General features: G+C 40.1%; 3 protein-coding genes across 4 annotated transcripts in view; 2 read left to right on the top strand and 1 right to left on the bottom strand.

The window, feature by feature from the left end:
• The window catches only part of phlpp1 (PH domain and leucine rich repeat protein phosphatase 1), a 71,875-nt gene extending 62,169 nt beyond the window's left edge, over positions 1–9,706 (top strand). The window contains exons 8-17 of the mRNA XM_024273176.2: positions 55–115; positions 2,902–2,997; positions 3,334–3,489; positions 3,774–3,974; positions 5,548–5,710; positions 5,779–5,909; positions 5,997–6,110; positions 6,268–6,462; positions 7,197–7,425; positions 8,212–9,706. Coding sequence (XP_024128944.1) covers positions 55–115; positions 2,902–2,997; positions 3,334–3,489; positions 3,774–3,974; positions 5,548–5,710; positions 5,779–5,909; positions 5,997–6,110; positions 6,268–6,462; positions 7,197–7,425; positions 8,212–9,465 — 2,600 coding nt within the window. The 3' untranslated portion in view covers positions 9,466–9,706. The remainder of the gene's footprint in view (positions 1–54; positions 116–2,901; positions 2,998–3,333; positions 3,490–3,773; positions 3,975–5,547; positions 5,711–5,778; positions 5,910–5,996; positions 6,111–6,267; positions 6,463–7,196; positions 7,426–8,211) is intronic.
• Positions 9,707–10,218: 512 nt separating this feature from the next.
• si:ch73-40a17.3 (meprin A subunit beta) overlaps positions 10,219–17,938 on the bottom strand; it is a 15,839-nt gene continuing 8,119 nt past the window's right edge. The window contains exons 10-14 of the mRNA XM_024273178.2: positions 16,938–17,153; positions 16,398–16,865; positions 16,138–16,317; positions 14,486–14,651; positions 10,219–11,225 (exon numbers count right to left, since the gene is read on the bottom strand). Coding sequence (XP_024128946.1) covers positions 11,006–11,225; positions 14,486–14,651; positions 16,138–16,317; positions 16,398–16,865; positions 16,938–17,153 — 1,250 coding nt within the window. The 3' untranslated portion in view covers positions 10,219–11,005. The remainder of the gene's footprint in view (positions 11,226–14,485; positions 14,652–16,137; positions 16,318–16,397; positions 16,866–16,937; positions 17,154–17,938) is intronic.
• Positions 16,211–17,938, top strand: part of opn7a (opsin 7, group member a) — a 31,499-nt gene continuing 29,771 nt past the window's right edge. The window contains exon 1 of one of the 2 annotated variants that reach the window (XM_024273183.2): positions 16,211–16,309. The gene's annotated coding sequence lies outside the window, so the exon portion shown is untranslated. The remainder of the gene's footprint in view (positions 16,310–17,938) is intronic. The other variant, XM_024273186.2, reaches the window with a different exon arrangement.

Genomic DNA, 17,938 nt, shown 5'->3' with positions numbered 1-17,938 from the left:
TTTGTCTGAAAGCGTCCTTGCTGGAGGTTAATGTGTCTGCATGTCTCCTCACAGAGCTGCAACGGCTGGATGTCAGTCCCGTACCCTCCAATCTGAGCTACATGGACATCTCAAGGTGAGCAAAGAAAATGAGAAAAACAAGAGCAGAACATGTTTGGAGCAGAAAGTTTCCTGTACATGTGCTGATAATAATGGTGGAAGTGTTGTGTTTAGTAGGGGGAATATATAAAACCTGTTGTGTTTGATGCAGGGCTGCCAAAAAACGATTATTTTAATAGTCGACTAATAGCGGATTATTCTTTCGACGTAAACTGGATTTACATACACATCATTAGCTTTAAACTTGAAGTGTTTCAGCTATATGCTAACTAAAAATAAAGACAATTAAGACGATAGTTTATTAAACCTTCAATAAATCATTCATTTGTTTCTGGCGTCTGAAACAAAGCAACAATTTTCACAAAAGAAAAGGTTTTGGTCTCACTGACAATAAATGTGCATTTTGTGGTGCTGAGCGCTCACAACTCTATTCAACTTCACTACTCTCTGACTAATCCCAAACTGTACCATAGTCTTGCTTGTAGCCAGGAAAGTCCACGAGGACCTGGTGGCAGACAAGATGGCGGCTGAAAATCACTAGCCAGAAGCGGAAATTTCACATTTCAGAGTTGTAGCCACTTTTATTAAAACCTTTTTTAGTTTTAGCTTAAAAAGTTTCAAAAGAGAGTAAGATAATCTGTTTAGATTCGTAAAACTGTTAAGACTTTTACATCGCAGCTTTAGCTACAGTTAGCTTGCGCTAACCCTTTTACGCGATCAGCGTGAATCAGCTCTGTCACAGAGAAAAGCGGCTTTGGACCGATATTAAGTTACTTAATATTAGTAATAATTTGCATGTATGTGAAAAGCCACTTTAAAGTGCTGCTTACCAGCGCTAAACCGCTTGTCTTCAGATCAGAAGGAGTTACGGTATTTCAAAAAGCGTTGTAGCTTTTGACAGAAACACCTCAGGTGGTAAAGGTTCAAACCTTAAAAAAACAAAAACATATCTGTTAGGATCGCCGGCTATATTAGTCTTTTGCGACCAAAAATACGAGTATTTTTCAAACGAAATTTGCACAGGATAATAATGGACTTCCTGCCTGCTAATGATTATCAGCTGCCATGTTTTCTGCCACCGAGTCCTCGTCTGAAAGTTAGCATTTCTACATGTCTACATGAAAGACTTGAGAGCAGATGTTCCCTCTAGCGGAGACATTTTGATCAGAAAACATTTAGCTAATAAGTTGCTTGCGCTAATATTAGCTTAGCTTAGCTCAGGGGTCTGCAACCTGCGGCTCCAGAGCCACATGTGGCTCTTTTATCCCTCCTTGGTGGCTCTCTGGGTGAAGAAAGATAAAATAGTAATTTTCAAAATTTTGGAGATAACCTATTATTTTAGCAACATGCTAACATTTTTGGCTAATTTAGTTTACTGAAGAGTTTTATGCTAATTTGAGGTATAGCTAATAATGCAGCAACATGCAGATGTTTTTGGCTAATTTGTTATCTACTGAAGTTTCTTGGGGATCATTTAAAATTTAGCTTCTATTTTAGAAACAGACGGACTTTTTTAGTAATTTAGTTTACTGAGGAATTTTAGGCCATTTTAGGAGTTCAGCTGGTAATTGAGCAACCAGCTAGCTTTTTTTTTTTACTAATTTGGCCTCTATTGAAATGTTTTATGCTAATTTTGAGTTAAGCTCATATTTTAACAACATGCTAACATTTTTGACTGATTTGTTTCCTACTTGAGTTTTTAGGCTAATTTCGAGTTTAGCTTTTATTTTAGCAACATGCTAACATTTTTGACTGATTTGTTTCCTACTTGAGTTTTTAGGCTAATTTAGAGTTTAGCTTTTATTTTAGCAACATGCTAACATTTTTGGATAATTTGTTATCTACTTGAGTTTTTAGGCTAATTTCGAGTTTAGCTTTTATTTTAGCAACATGCTAGCATTTTTGACTGATTTGTTTCCTACTTGAGTTTTTAGGCTAATTTCGAGTTTAGCTTTTATTTTAGCAACATGCTAACATTTTTGGCTGATTTAATTTAATGAGGAATTTTATGCTAATTTAGAGTTCAGGTAGTAATTAGGCAACAAGCTAGCTTTTTCACTAATTTGGCCTCTGCTAAAGGTAAAAACGTAAAAAAAAGGGAAATGCTAGTGTTTTTTATATATATATTTGCTTTTGTTTGTGCTAAAAACTAGACATTATTCATATTTATTACAAAAAAAAGTTGGCCATGAATGCAAATCCAAATTTCTTAAATGCTAAAGTAAGACTATGCTGCTCCTTCTAGGTTTTGATCAGTAGAAAACGAGCCCAAATGGCTCTTTCACTGTTAAAGGTTGCCGACCCCTGGCTTTGCTAGATGATGACGTGCTTCCTCTTCAGGTGCTCTGCCATGGAGCACAAGTTCTGCCTGGCAGATTTTGCATAGGACACTTTTATTTTTTTTATGTTTCCCACTTATAAGCTGACCCCGATTAGCACTACGGTGCACGTGTCAAAGCGCACACTGTAATTTTGAGACTATTTAATAGTTGACATAGTCGTGACTAGTCGACTCATCATGGCAGCTCTAGTTTAATGCTTTCTCTACTAATATGAGCTTTCTAGACAAATCTTTGCAACAAATGTGGGGGGTTTGTTTTGTATTTTTGGTGAAAAGATTACTTTTGACATGTAGCCTTGAAGAACGTCACACTAAGAACATGTTTTTATTAAATGTCTCGAAGGCACCACAGATCTGGAACACCATGTCTTTGCTTTTCCCCTAGAATGTGTCTGTGTTTTTGAACTGCCTTATTTCACTCTTTCATTATCCCAATCCTCGTTCCCTTTTTCCTCCTCCAGGAATAATTTGGAGTCTTTGCCAGACTGGCTGGTTGAAGCGAAGAGGCTGGAAGTTCTGGACGTCAGCCACAACCTGGTCACCGAGCTCCCGGCGAGGTGAGTCTCCCTCTCAGATAATGTGCTTGTAAATGTAGAACAATGCCGCATTATTCTCCGTGCCCTTTGTCAGGCTAGTCATCTGTCCCAGATAGAGCCTCATAAATCACTCCGATAGCCTGTAACCTCTTCCTCTCAATATAGCATTTTAGAAGGTCAGCTCAGGTGCACCTCTTCCTCTTTTGTGTGTCCTGCATGGCAGTTCTGCTCCCTCATGTGGTAGAAGGATGAGAAGCTGCAGGCTCCACTTGAGTATTTCCGTCCATCCGGGTTTATGTTTCATCTTCTGGTTCTGACCCAGCCGTCTTTGTGTTTTTTTTTTCTTTTGTGCTGCAGGTTGTTTTGCAGCAGCAGTCTGAGGAAGCTGAGCGCCGGACACAACCGCCTGCAGAAGCTGCCTGAAAGAGTGGAGCGCCCTCTACTGGAGGTTCTCGACGTCCAACACAATCAACTAGTGGAGCTTCCCTGCAACCTGTTCCTTAAATCTGACAGGTAGCATTAATCATCGTATGGATCTTGGGTTTTTTTCTTGGTAATATGCATCCTAAACTGAGAGCTAAATCAATTGGATGGAAACTGCAGGGACATAAAAATAATTTATGAGCAGTCCTTTTTACCAAGGGCAAGATAATGAAGGGTGAGGATGAAAGGCAAATGTAGAATGAAGGGGGGGTGTTTGAATGCCAAGGTTAGCAGTAATGTCGAACGATGTTTGATTTAAGGGAATTTTACACAATGAAAGGCGCTAAGATTGTATTTTTGTGCCTTTTTTCCAGCTTACGGTGTGTAAACGCGTCGGCCAATAAGCTGGAGCATCTGCCGCCCTCCAGCCTGTCAGAGGAAAGCCACAGCATCCTGCAGGAGCTGTACCTGACCAACAACTGGCTGACGGACAAGTGTGTGCCCATGCTCACCGGCCACACTCACCTTAGGGTTTTGCACATGGCCTACAACCATCTCCAGACCTTTCCAGCGAGGTAGGAGACCTCAAATCTATCCTCCATTCCTCAGTAAGGGGTCAGATGGATGTCAAAAGAAGCGTATTCATGTAGAAAAAGTTGTGTTCATAAATACAAAGTTGTGCACATTCATATTTTAAGCACAACTTTGTAGAAAAAATATGAATACAACATTTAGTTTTATGTTTAATAAGTCTCTTTGGAATACGACTTTTCTTTGTTTTACATACGACTTTTCTTTAGTTTAAATACAACTTTTCTTTGTTTTGAATAAGACTTTTCTTTAGTTTAAATACGACTTTTCTTTAGTTTGAATACGACTTTTCTTAGTTTTGAATAAGACTTTTCTTTAGTTTGAATGCGACTTTTCTTTATTTTAAATACGACTTTTCTTAGTTTTGAATACGAGTTTTCTTAAGTTTGAATACGACTTTTCTTTAGTTTGAATACGACTTTTCTTAGTTTTGAATAAGACTTTTCTTAAGTTTGAATGCGACTTTTCTTTATTTTAAATACGACTTTTCTTAGTTTTGAATACGAGTTTTCTTAAGTTTGAATACGACTTTTCTTTGTTTTAAATACGATTTTTCTTTGTTTTAAATACGACTTTTCTTTCTTTTGAATACTAATTTCTCCTGCTCATAAACTGTCAAAAACTCGTCACAGGGTCCGAGGCTTATACATCGAGTGCCGGAACATCGATTCAACTGAGTGTGCATGGGAGTTGCGACACATTTATTAAACTACGATACAATTCAACTTTTTAGAATGTTATTTATCACCTGGCAGGAAAATTACCTAGCTCTGCTATTACCTAGCTAAAAAGAGAGCTAAAGCATAAAAAAATGAAAGAAAGATCTCCTATTTTCTTGCCGGTCCCGGTGTTGCGTCGATGTACGTTTCCCCTGTCAGAATTTGTTTCCCCAGTCTCATGCATCATTCTGGCGAGGGGAACATATTTTAGAACAACACCAGCCAGCACCGGCACGTTAGCATGGGGGATCCTTGCTTAGCCGAGCAGTTTTTCCCGGAACAGGGTCTTGCAGCACCGTGACCCTGAAAGGGATAGCGAGTTAAGAGAACGGATAGAAATGACAAAAACAGCTAAGCTAACTCGGAGCTAAAGTAGGCTAACTGGTATCTAACCGTATCGACAGTTTGAAAGTGAAAAAATTACAGAAAGAGAGTTGGGTAGTCTGATCCTACAGATTTTTTATTTTTAGTTGCTTGTTCAGTTTTACCACCCTACCAGCTAGCATACTTTAGCTCCGAGTTAGCCTAGCTGTTTTTTCTGTTATCCTCTTGTTATCAACTCATTTTAACAAACAAGTTTTATTTTGTTTACACCTAACAAGTGGAGTGGCATGTCTCTCTGTATTTTTTACAGTTTGTTAACAGGAGAAATTTGCATTCAAAGCAAAGAAAAGTTGTATTTTAAAGAGAAATCTTAAAAGTAAAACTAATTTTTTTTCCTGCAGAGTTGTCCACAAATCATTTGTTTTTGCACAACTTTTTCTTTATGAATACGTTTCTTTTTGACAGCTATCTTACCCCATACTTCAGCTCATCCGTTTCTCTTCATCTCCTTCAGTAAAATGGCCAAACTGGAGGAGCTGGAGGAGGTGGATCTGAGCGGAAACATGCTGAAGACCGTGCCCACCACCATCATGAACTGCAGGCGGATGCACACGCTGATCGCCCACTCCAACACCATCGAGGTCTTTCCTGAGGTCATGCAGCTGATGGAGATGAAAGTAAGCCCACTCCTGATGACGTGCGGCTCCGCGTGAACGTTTCATGACATTCTCTTTTTGTGTGTCAGTGTGTGGATCTGAGCTGTAATGAGCTGAGCGAGATCACCCTCCCAGAAAACCTGCCCCCGAAGCTTCAGGAGCTGGACCTGACCGGAAACCCTCGTCTCAACTTGGACCACAAGACTCTGGAGCAGCTCAAGTATGTCGCACCTCTAGATTTACATCGTGGAGCTTTCTTTTACGTTTGTGTCTGACCTGTACACAACATGCTTTTTTTATCTTCCAGTAACATTCGCTGCTTTCGTATTGATCCGCCTCCAACCTTCTCATCGAACGAGGCATCTGGTGGGCCTGCTGTGTGGAGCCATGGTTACACGGAGGCCTCAGGCGTCAAGAACAAGTAAGTAAACAGCATCTTTAGTCCATGAAAGAACTATTGAAGCAGAACTTGATCAGAACGTGCAATAAAAAAAAGCTTCTGCTGTCCTGCAGGGCCGGATGAATCTTTGTTTTTGTTGGTGTGTGGGCTAACAGAGAGCTCCTTTCTTTTCTCTCAGACTGTGTGTGGCCGCTCTCTCGGTCAACAGTTTCTGCGGCACTCGAGAGGCTCTGTACGGCGTCTTCGATGGAGACAGAAACGTGGAAGTGCCGTACCTCCTGCAGTGCACCATGAACGACGTGTTAGCTGAAGAACTGCACAAGACCAAAAGCGAGGAGGACTACATGACCAACACCTTCCTCGTCATGCAAAGGTACGCCATGGGTTTCCCAGATCTAGTGACACAGTTCTGTTTAACTGACTAATAGATGTGTTGAGAGAAATGTTTTTAAATCCAATCAAAACAGATTTTATTTATGTTTTTGTCCAGGATGATTATTAAAGAACCAACCATGAAAACTGTGATTTTAACAAGTTCTTGTTTCATTTTTCTGATGATGGAGAACATATATTAAGAAAAAATGTATTTCTTTACTCAAATTAATGTGAGTCAGGAGAGGAAAAGACAATAAATGAAATTCAAAAAAGTTTTTTTTTTTTTTAATTTGTGTTGTTGAAAAGTTCTAAGCTCTCAGTAATGGGGAGGGGAAAGGGGGCGGGGTTGCTTCACACAATGATCCCGCCCACAACGAGTCTGATTTTTTTATTTTAGGGAAAAGCAGCATAATCATAAATTGAAAGATGACTGGGAATGCTTTAAAGTAGCTTAAAACAAAAGTGCACAAACTTTTTTCTTTTGAGGGTCAAAATGATAAACAAAAACAACAAATAAAAACAAAAACTTCAAAACATGACATGTAAGAACAGAACACAAAGGAGTAAACAAGTTTTTTTTTTTTTTTCTTGCACATCAATGCTGGAAAAACCTTAATTCCTTGAATGGTTGAAAAGCTACGGTAGCGTAAACTCTACAGCTGAAGCGCTATAATTAAAAATGTAATTAAAAAAAAGGCTTTAATTTTCTCCTTCTTCCTTCTTTCTCTTCAGGAAACTGGGAACTGCAGGGCAGAAACTTGGTGGCTCCGCCGCCTTGTGTCACATCCGCCACGACCCCACCGACCTGGGGGGCTGCTTCACCCTCACCGCTGCCAACGTGGGGAAGTGCCAGGCCATCCTGTGCCGCGATGGAAAGCCGCTGTCGCTGTCTCTGCTGCACAACGTCGGGCTGGAGGACGAATATCGGAGAGTCCGGCAGCACCGAGCCATCATCACTGAGGTAGAGACCTTAGACCAGGGGTGTCAAACTCAATCGCAGAAGGGGCCAAAATCTAAAACACATCTTAGGTCACGGGCCAAACACACTAAAACTGAATTTTTAAAACTTTAAAACTGTAACTTTTTACCCTAATTGTGGACTAGATGTATAGCTTTAACTGTGATAATGCTAGTGTGAATGCTGTAAGCTGAATTTTAGGGCTAAAGATGCTGATTGCTAAAAACGCTGAAGCTGATAGCCAGCTAAAATATTAGCTAAATGCCGAATTAGCCTAAAAAACAAACAAAAAAAATACTTAGGTTACCCATAACAGCTAGCTTGTAGCTGAAAAAAAATAGCTAAACTTCAAAATACTCTAAACAACTGAAAAAGCCTAAACTAGCCAAAACAGCTAGCATGTAGCTGAAATATTAGCTAAACCCCAAAATAGCCTAAAAAACTAGCACAATGCCAATTTTTTTAATTTCAAAACCATAACTTTTTAACATAATTATGAATAATAAAAATGTAGCAATATTATTCCAGAATAAATCAAACCTCAACGTTTTATTCTCCATAAAATATATTTTGTAAAAAGTTATACAACTTAGAAATAAGCACAAGGTAACATCAGGTCATTAATAACAATAAACTAAAATGATCTGGAGTTCTGGATAGAATGACCTAGCGGGCTGGATCCGGCCCCCGGGCCTCGACTTTGACGCTTCTCCTAGACTAATACACTGAGGAGAATCTGATTCATGTGTGTGATTGTATTGATCGGTTATCGATTTGTCTCTCCTGTAGGACAATAAAGTGAACGGGGTGACCGACTGCACTCGAATCATGGGCTACTCCTTCCTCTACCCTTCAGTCGTCCCCTGTCCGTACGTGAAGACGGTCACTCTCACCCCCCAGGATGAGTTCTTCATCCTGGGCAGCCGTGGCCTGTGGGACGCCGTGTCCCCCACCGAAGCCGTGGAGGCCGTCCGAAACGTCCCCGACGGGCTGGCCGCCGCCAAGAAGCTGTGCACGCTGGCGCAGGGCTACGGCTGCACCGACAGCATCAGCGCGGTCGTGGTCCAGCTCAGCGTGAGCGAAGACTGCTGCTCCTGCTGCTGCTCCGAGCCCCAGCAGCCCCCTCCCAGCCCCGGCCTGGGGGCCTACCCGCCGTCGGCCTCCTCCATCAAGGAGAGGCCGTCGGACGGCTCGCTCCCCGTCCCGCCCTCCTCCTGCAGTGAAATCAGCAGCGAGATCAGCACCAGCGAGATGAGCAGCGAGGTCGGGTCCACGGCCTCCTCGGACGAGCCCCCGCAGAGCTCCCTGGTGGTGCTGCAGGAGCAGCCTCACCACCCCCACCTGCACCACCAGCCTCACCTGCTGTCCCTGCAGCAGCAGCAGCCCCACGCCACAACCCCGCCCTGCCAGTATCTGCTGCCGGGGGCGGAGCTGCCGTCTGCTCGCAGCTGCTGCGCCCTCCACCCCGCCTGCCTGGCCGGATCCTTCCAGAGGCAGCTGTCCAGCGCCACCTTCTCCAGCGCCTTGTCTGACAACGGCCTGGACAGCGAGGACGAGGAGCCCATCGCCGGCGTTTTCTCCAACGGGAGCCGAGTAGAGGTGGAGGCGGACGTCCACTGCCTCACCGCATCGCCTCAAACGTCAGGACCCCCCTCCATCCACAACCTGCTTCCTCTTCCCCCGCCGCCTCCTCCACCGCCAAGCACCCCAGAGCCCCTGGAGGACGGGGTCGAAGCGGACCCCGAGAGCGGGCTCGAGAGGGACGAGTCCTGGCAAGGGGTCGGGGCAGGAAAACGGAGACCCAACGGGTCGGTGGCACGCCAGGAGAAAAGCCACAACCTCATCGAGGTGGCGGCCGACGCCCCGTCGAAGAAACCCGGAGGGTACTTCACAGCCCCCGCCCAGCCGGATCCGGACGACCAGTTCATCATCCCGCCGGAGCTGGAGGAGGAGGTGAAGGAAATCATGAAGCAGCATCAGCAGAAACAGCAGAAGCCCCCCAGGACGGATCAACCCTCAGACTATTATGACACGCCTCTCTGAAGAGCTCCGCTCCCAGATGAAGAGAATCTTTGCACACATCCCCATGTTGAAAACGAGAAACGTGCACTGAAGCCTGCTCCGCTCTATGGAGAGAATAAGCATCACCCCGATTTATACGTGTGTTTTCTTGATTTGTGTGTAACTTTGGATTTGTGTGTGTGTGTAGTGTTGATTTGTAACTCGTTTAATACATTTTGTGCATAAGTGCAAAATGACAAAAATAAAAAAAAACAATTTAAACTTGCACAAATGAAAATACAACAGCTTGAAATCAAAGAAAACACAAATCAAGAATTACGTACACACAAATTAAAAATGAAGAATTATATACACACAAATTAAGAATTATGTACACAAAAATTAAAAATGAAGAATTATATACACCCAAATTAAGAATTACGTACACAAACATTTAAAATGAAGAATTACATACACACAAAACAAGAATTACGTACACACAAATCAAGAATTATATACACACAAATTAAGAATTACATACACAAAAATTGAGAATTATGTACGCACAAATCAAGAATACGCACACACAAATCCAAAGTTACACACAAATGAGGAATTACTGGCGCATAAATGGTGGTGATACTTGTTTCTCTCCATACCACTCATGCAGTAAAACAAGCAAACGATCCCTTTAATGAAACTCAAATCTCCGCGGATCTCGCCCTTCTGTTTTGCCAGTAGACAACCAGCTGAGTTTGTAATGAATAGAATCTAAACTGTCACAGCACTTGTTCATTTTTTCATTTTGTTTTGTAAAAACTTACCATATCTTTTGATGTAAAGGCAGACGGAGACGTTTAATCCTTATATTATCAGTGAACTATGTTGAACGGTACACCATTAAAACACACCTAACTGTTGTAGATAGGGCACTTTAAAAAATTTCTTCAGTGAATCATGGCCCCTGGCCTGTACAAACGAAATAGAAATTCTTTGTAGAAATTTGCAATACTAACTCCTAGGAGTTGCATACTCTTTACGGTGACTCAGTCACTTTTTTACTAATCTTCTCTGAGAGAAATGGCTTTTTTTAATGATTGTAAATAAGAGAAATGTTGTATACTGCATATGTCGGTGAAAGTTTTGTTGTGGGGAGGATGAATTGTTTTTTTTTTGTTTGTTTTTTTTACCTGACAGCTACTACATCTCACAAACACATCTAAGCAGAAACGGATCGGTGAGGAGGTTTGTCGGGACGTCCCGTCGTCAACACTAATAGATCCCTGCATGCACACATAGAAAACACACTGATTCTCACAGGTTTTATTACCCCCCACCTCCCTCCTGCAGTAACTGTTATCACCGGCATGACTGTGTCCAAGTCAGTAATACAAACAACTATATCTATTTGGAGAAAAGACCACAGATGTTTCTGTCTTTATAATAAATTTTAAATTTGTGTAAATAAGTCGTGTTTTCTGTGAGTTATTTCAGAGAATCTGAATCTTTTTCAATTATATTTTTATTCATGGATTGTCCAGCAGATGGCGCTCTTCTACAGCTTTTCTGTTGATGTGTCACCTTAAAGTCTGACATTTGACACGTTCCCCATGACGAGGCTGCTGTCCTTGATGCGCTTCTTGTATTTCTTCTTCATGCAGACGACGCTCACGGCTGTGATGATCGACATGGCGGCCAGCACAGACAGAGAGGAGGCCAGTGCCAGGGTGGTTTTATCCTGGGTCGAACCTCTGTGCTGACAGTTTTCCCCATAATACCACCAGTCCTTCCCCACCACACACCTGGAGAGCAGAAGAAAGGACAAGAGGGAGGGAAGTTAAAGTAGATCGGGGGCCAAACTCAGTCACACAAGGGGCCAAAATCCAAAACGGAGCTTAGGTCGAGGGTCGAACAGAATAAACATTTATTGAACACTCTAAAACTACTTTCATAAAACTTTAAAACCGTAACTTTTTAACATAATTTTGAACTAGATATATAGAATTACCTGCGATATTGCTGAATTTGGCTGCTGAAGATGCTAGTGCTGATAGCTGAGGATGCTGAAATTGATAGCTAAAAACACTGAAGCTGATAGATAAAACGATGGTAATAGCCAAAAATGCTTAAGCTGACAGCCAGATAAAATATTATCAAAATGCTAAATTAGCCTAAAAAAAAACAAAAAACTTAGGTTAGCCAAAAAAAAAAACCAACAAAAATAGCTAAACTTCAAAATATCCTAAAAAAAACCCTGAAAAAAACCTTAAATTAGCCAAAACAGTTAGCATATAGCTGAAAAATAACTAAACTTCAAAATATATTAAAAACCAAAAAAAAGCTTACATTAGCCAAAACAGCTAACATGTAGCTGAAAAAAATAACTAAACTTCAAAATGTCCTAAAAAACAGAAAAAGCTTAAATTAGCCAAAACAGCTAGCATGTAGCTGAAAATAGCTAAACTTCAAAATATCCTAAAAAACTGACAAAGCTTAAATTAGCCAAAAACAGCTAGCATGTAGCTGAAAAATAGCTAAACTTCAAAATATCATAAAACATGAAAAAAAGCTTAAATTAGCCAAAACAGGTAGCATGTAGCTGAAAAATAGCTAAACTTCAAAATATTATAAAAACTAAAAAAAAAGCTTACATTAGCCAAAACAGCTAGCATGTAGCTGAAAAAATAGCTAAACTTCAAAATATCATAAAAACAAAAAAAAGTTTACATTAGCCAAAACAGCTAGCATGTAGCTGAAAAAACAGCAAAACCTTAAAACATCATAAAAAATGAAAAAAAGCTTAAATTAGCCAAAAACAGCTAGCATGTAGCTGAAAAAAATAACTAAACTTCAAAGTGTCCTAAAAAACTACAAAAACGCCTAAACTAGCCAAAACAACTAGCATGTAGCTGAAAAAATAGCTAAACTTCAAAATATCCTAACAAACTGAAGAAGCTTAAATTAGCCAAAACAGTTAGCATGTAGCTGAAAAATAGCTAAACTTCAAAATGTCCTAAACAACCGAAAAAAGCTTAAATTAGCCAAAACAGCTAGAATGTAGCTGAAAAAAATAGCTGAACTTCAATATATCATGAAAAATTTAAAAAAAAGCCTAAAGTAGCCAAAACAGCTAGCATGTAAGTGAAAAATAGCTACACTTCAAAATATCCTAAAAACTAAAAAAAAAGCTTACGTTAGCCAAAACAGCTAGCATGTAAGTGAAATGTTGGCTAAACTTCAAAACACCCCTAAAAAACCCAAATTAGCCAAAACAGCTAGCATACAGTTGAAACATTAACTAAGCTCCAAAATAGCCTAAAAACCATAGTAGATGCCAAAATAGTCTGAAAAGCTATGCGGAATGCCCATTTTTAAAACTTTGAAACCCTTAATTACAAATAATAAAAAGGCAGTAATATTATTCCAGAATAAATCAACTTAAATTTTAAATAACTTTCAATATTTTACTCTACATAAAAATATAATTTGTCAAAATTATACAAGTTAGAAATAAGTGCGAGACAACATCGGGCCATTTATAACAATAAAATAATATGATCTGGAGGGCCGGATATAATTACCCAGGGGGCCCCGGGCCTTGACTTGAAGAAGTAGATGCTTCAAACATTCATGCTAGTAAATCTTGGTGCCACATCGCTAAAGGAGAATTTAACATGTTCTTAACCCTCTGGATCCCTTTCAGAATCATCAGAGCCTGTACTGTTCACATCCTGAGCCGCACGCTCACATCGAGGAGCAATTTAGTCACCAATTAACCTACAACACATGTTTTTGGCTGTTGGAGGAAGTGGAAAAGCCACACATGCACGAGGAGAACATGCAAAGTCCACACAGAACGGCCCCAGCTGGGATTTAAACCACTGAGGGCAAAGACCTTTGACCTCCTTGACATGGTATAAAATTGAGCTTGAGCACACATATATACTTACAACCATAAAAAATATTCTGAGGGATGAAACACACACACTTCATGTGGTCAGCGCCCTTTAATCCATCTTGAAAAGAAGGTGTGAGGAAGAAAAACTTTCACACTGGTACCAACCTAAAAGCACCAGGACTCACCAATGTGACGTCCAGTGTCGTGCCCAAGGACACTTGGACATCAGCACAAGTAAAAATATAAAGGTAAAACAATAAAATAAAATAAAATTAAAATGACTAATCATGAGTAATTTAGTCAGGTAGAGAGTCACATGTGCATATTCATCAACCCATTGGTGTAATTCATTCTAAAATGAGAACAAAAGCCTCGGTTTTGAAATAAAAACTGCAAAATATATTTATGAATTTTCAATCAAAAATAAAGAATGCTTTAATCCAGATTATTTCATTCTTTTATGAGTCGGGTTGCTGAAACACTCCTCAAATCTGTTCTGGTCCTTCTATCATTTTATTTTATTTAGTTTTTTTGGGCCCTTTGAGGCCAACAAATCAAAGTTTGCCCACCTCTACTCTAACATACTTTTTTTTTGACAAGATGACAAACATTTCTACATTTTTGGATCAATCTGATCATCTTGAAACTCTTTTTTTAATCATCTTGAGAAATTATATCATTAAAATGTTTTTTTTTTTAATTATTGTAAAAAATACAGTTTTTTATAACTTTGAAAACTTTTCACAAGGAATCCCAATCTCATCTTGATTTTTATTTCATATTTCTGAAGACATAAATATTTCTTTGACCCTTTTTTTGCCTCAAGCTGTTACTTATTTCAGAGACGAGGTAAAATTTGACAGAATACGACTGATCAGTGCAAACAGGTTATTTAAAGCGAGACTTCTGCAGAATCCCAGAGCTTAAATCTAGATGACTTTTGACTCTATACCTTTTTATATCTATGTTCATTTTAGCAGAAATGATGTTCAAATTGTTTAATTCAAAAACTTTTTAAGGGGAAAATATTTTAGATCTTTCAAGTTTCTTCTCTAAAATAGTTTAGTTTAAAGGATTAAGCTCATATAAATGTTTTGCATGCTGAAGGGAAAATCCCAGCCTTGCAGAAGAATTTGTGAGAATTCAAAGTAAGCAGGCGCTCACCTGCATGCAGGCCTGCCTGCATCAATGACACAGACTCCTCCGTTCTGACACTCCACATTGTTGCAGACAGACGGGTCAATGGTTGCAGCTGTCGTGGACGGTGAGGTGGTGTCCGGTTTGGAGGTTGTGGGAGGCAAAGGCTGCGACTCTGTGAGGTGAGACACATCTAGAATAGAATAGAAATACTTTATTCATCCCAAACTGGGAAATTTGGCCGTTGCAGCATTAGACATTAACATAAAATAATAAAATATAAAGATAAGCAATATTTACAAAAGATAAGAGGGGATAATACAATAAAAAACAGATTGTGCAAATTGTAGTGTGCAGAGCATAATAAGAAATGTGCAAATTAATGCAGTAAGGAACATTGTTCATCAAAAAAAAAAGAAGAAGAAGAAGAATCTAAAGAAGAAAGACAGAAGAACAGATAAAGAAAGCCATGGTGAGGAGGAGGGAAAGTCACAAAGCTAAAATTATGAATAAGTCAACCAATCATTTATTGTTTTAGTCCTCATAAAGGGGTTGATTGATCCAGAATATAATGAGGTAGAGCTGAGTTGATAAAATTGACTCATCGATCTAAACTTAATAGATCAATAATCGATACTTTAAAGTATAGATTGATTTAGCACAAAAAGCTAAAATCTGCTAGCTTGATGCTAACATTGAATGGAATTTCCTATAGGACGGCTAATGCTAACTCTCGTTCGACCTAGACATACGTTGCTGACTAAATTAACATCTTTATATACTTACAGGTATGAATTTTACTAAATATTTGAAGGAAATATTTTTAAAGTAACCATTTGTGGTCTAAAACATCGTTTTTGCTCATTCTTTGCTTATTCTTCTGGAATAAGGTGTAATGCTGTAACGCGATCGCCACCTAGTGGCCAAACTGAAACGTCCTCCAGGAGAAACAGAAAAAACTATCTCATTATTTCACCAATACATTTTACAGCATGTGAACTGTATCAGATTAATGTAAATATATTCAAAACACATAGCAGATTTGGGTAACCAAACCGTAAATAAATGTTTTATTTTTTTTTTTTGCTTTAAACCTTTATAAATGGGGCTTTAAAAGTGCTGTCTGTTGGTCATTGCCACATTTTTGACAAATTAAAATACATTTGTTTAATTATTGAAAATATAGTCAAAAACTGTCTCTGGGTTGCCCCCTATTGGTAGAAACAAGGTATTACAGTTGAATTTTATGATTCAAACCATGCAAGTTTCAGAAATCCCAACTGACGATATGCAGCTCCAGTAATGAGAACAATCCTGCCCTCAAGCCCCTCCCCTCTGACTGGATTTTCACGTGGGTGGAGTCAGCCTCCAATTTCCCTGTTTAGTTATCCTTTAATATATGTCTAAACAGATGTTTCTAAATGTGTAAACTAAAAATTGAATTGAACCAAATTGACTTAAGTGGTTTGAAAGAATCAAGAAAAATCAGCATCCAGGTACTGGTGAATCAAATCAAATCGATTTTGGAAATCATTATCGATACCCTACCCTATAACAAGGTCTCCTATTAATTAGGAGTTTGAAAATAACATAATTAATTGATTTTATTTCTTCCCACTAAAGCAAAGGAACATTTTCTTTCTAACTGAATTGAGTGTATGTTTGTTTTGAGCATTTACCCTCCATGGTGAGAAGAAAGATGGCGTCTCCTCCCTTTATAAAATCTCTGCTCCTGGCTCTCAGGTGGGTGAGGTACACGGCGGTACCAGCACCCGGACCTCGGAAGTATTTGGATCCGTCCGTGTCTGTGACCTCCACACCAACCTTCCGAGGATCGTCCCAGAAAAACAGGTCCGAGTCTGCACAAAAAGCAAAACAAACATGATGTTACTAGAAAATATTTTTGAAAGGTTTTCCCTCATTGGGTTGGTGGGGGCACCTGTTACTTTCATGGTGGGGTCCGTAGTGACACTGCGCTGGTTGGACATTCTCTTCTGGATGTGGGGGTGCTGATCCATGAGCATCATAGTCATTTGTTTCCAAGGACTCGGCCATGTCTGACCCGTGTCCCCATCTCGGGCTACTAGATGGGAGTAGGCGGACAGCTCGTTGGGGTAGCCCTCCACGCCGTTGGGGTACAGCTGCATTTGAAAGGTGTACCCTTCTTTTGAAGTGAATGGCGGGCTGAAGATGGATTCGTTAGTTGGGGTGTTTTCCATAAGGTGACTAAAGTTCTTCACTCGCCAAATAAACTCTGGACAGGAAGTCTCCGAGAGGTTGATGTCATCCAGGGACAGCCCCCCGGCTGCAGAGCCAGAACCGACCTTCGTCCCCTCGAAGACGACACGGAATTTGGTTTTGACGTCCAGACTCACGTGGTGAAGTTGCCACAGCTCCTGAGGAGGACCTGCGTAGAAGAAAACCAAAGCAGTTAGCGTCAAATACAACCAAAGACGCCGAAGATTTTATTGTCAGTCACCGTCTATGGTGGTTATGAAGCGCAGAGTTCCATTAGGGTTGGTTTCGTCGAACTCCCTGACGTGGATCTTGAGCGTGTCGCTGGGACCGGCGCTATTGTAGTAGAAGAACTGCAAACACTGGAATCCTCTTTTAGGGTATACGATCCTGCTCTCCAGGATAGCTTTGTCTCCAGTGTTGGCAGCACCAGTGTTGAAGTGCATGAAGTATCCAGAGCCTAAAAGTCAGAAGTGGTACACATTCAGTCAGAAGACATTTATCAAGTCCTTCAAGAAGCTGATCTGGCACAATAAATAATGCTAGTTTAATTAAAAGTATTTTAAGTATTTTTAAATTTTCATCTTGAGTGCATGTCCAATTCTTGAGATATCATCTATAAAGATCTTGAAGTCACTTAGCACGATTTTCAATAATAACACTTTAAAACCATTGACGGTTTAATATACTGTAACCTTTCGACCGTTAACCCGATCAACGTCATTCCAGTAGATTCTGAAGGAGAAGAGCGGCAGTTGTTAAGTTACAATAAATCAAAGAACATCAACACTGGAGCTTTAGGGTTATAGGGTTAATTTATTTGTATGCCACTGGTACAAACATGTATTTGAACACCTGAGAAAATCTATGTTAATATTTGGGACTGTATCCTTAATCAAGTGTTTTCTGTAGTTTTCGTTGCACACACCTGAGGAGGGATTTTTGACCCATTCCCCCTCACAGATCTCCTCTAGATCAGTCAGGTTTCAGGACAATTTGAGCTCCCTCCAACGATTTCTTATTGGGTTTAGGTCTAGAGACTGGTTAGACCCCTCCAGAACCTTGATATGCTTCTTATGGAGCCAGTCCTTGGTTGTCCTGGCTGACTGCTTAGGGTCAAGACCCAACCACGACCCATCGTCAATGGTTCTAACTGATTTTTTTTCCGGTTCCGGGTCACGAGCAGACGTGTGTCTCCAGCTCTCCTCAACTTAAAGTTTTTTAAAGTTGCCTACAAGCGACTTT

The sequence above is a fragment of the Oryzias melastigma genome, linkage group LG17, assembly GCF_002922805.2.
Source record: "Oryzias melastigma strain HK-1 linkage group LG17, ASM292280v2, whole genome shotgun sequence".
Lineage (NCBI taxonomy): Eukaryota > Metazoa > Chordata > Actinopteri > Beloniformes > Adrianichthyidae > Oryzias > Oryzias melastigma.
Note: the sequence above shows the minus strand (reverse complement) of the source record. Positions and strands in the feature narration are given on the sequence as shown.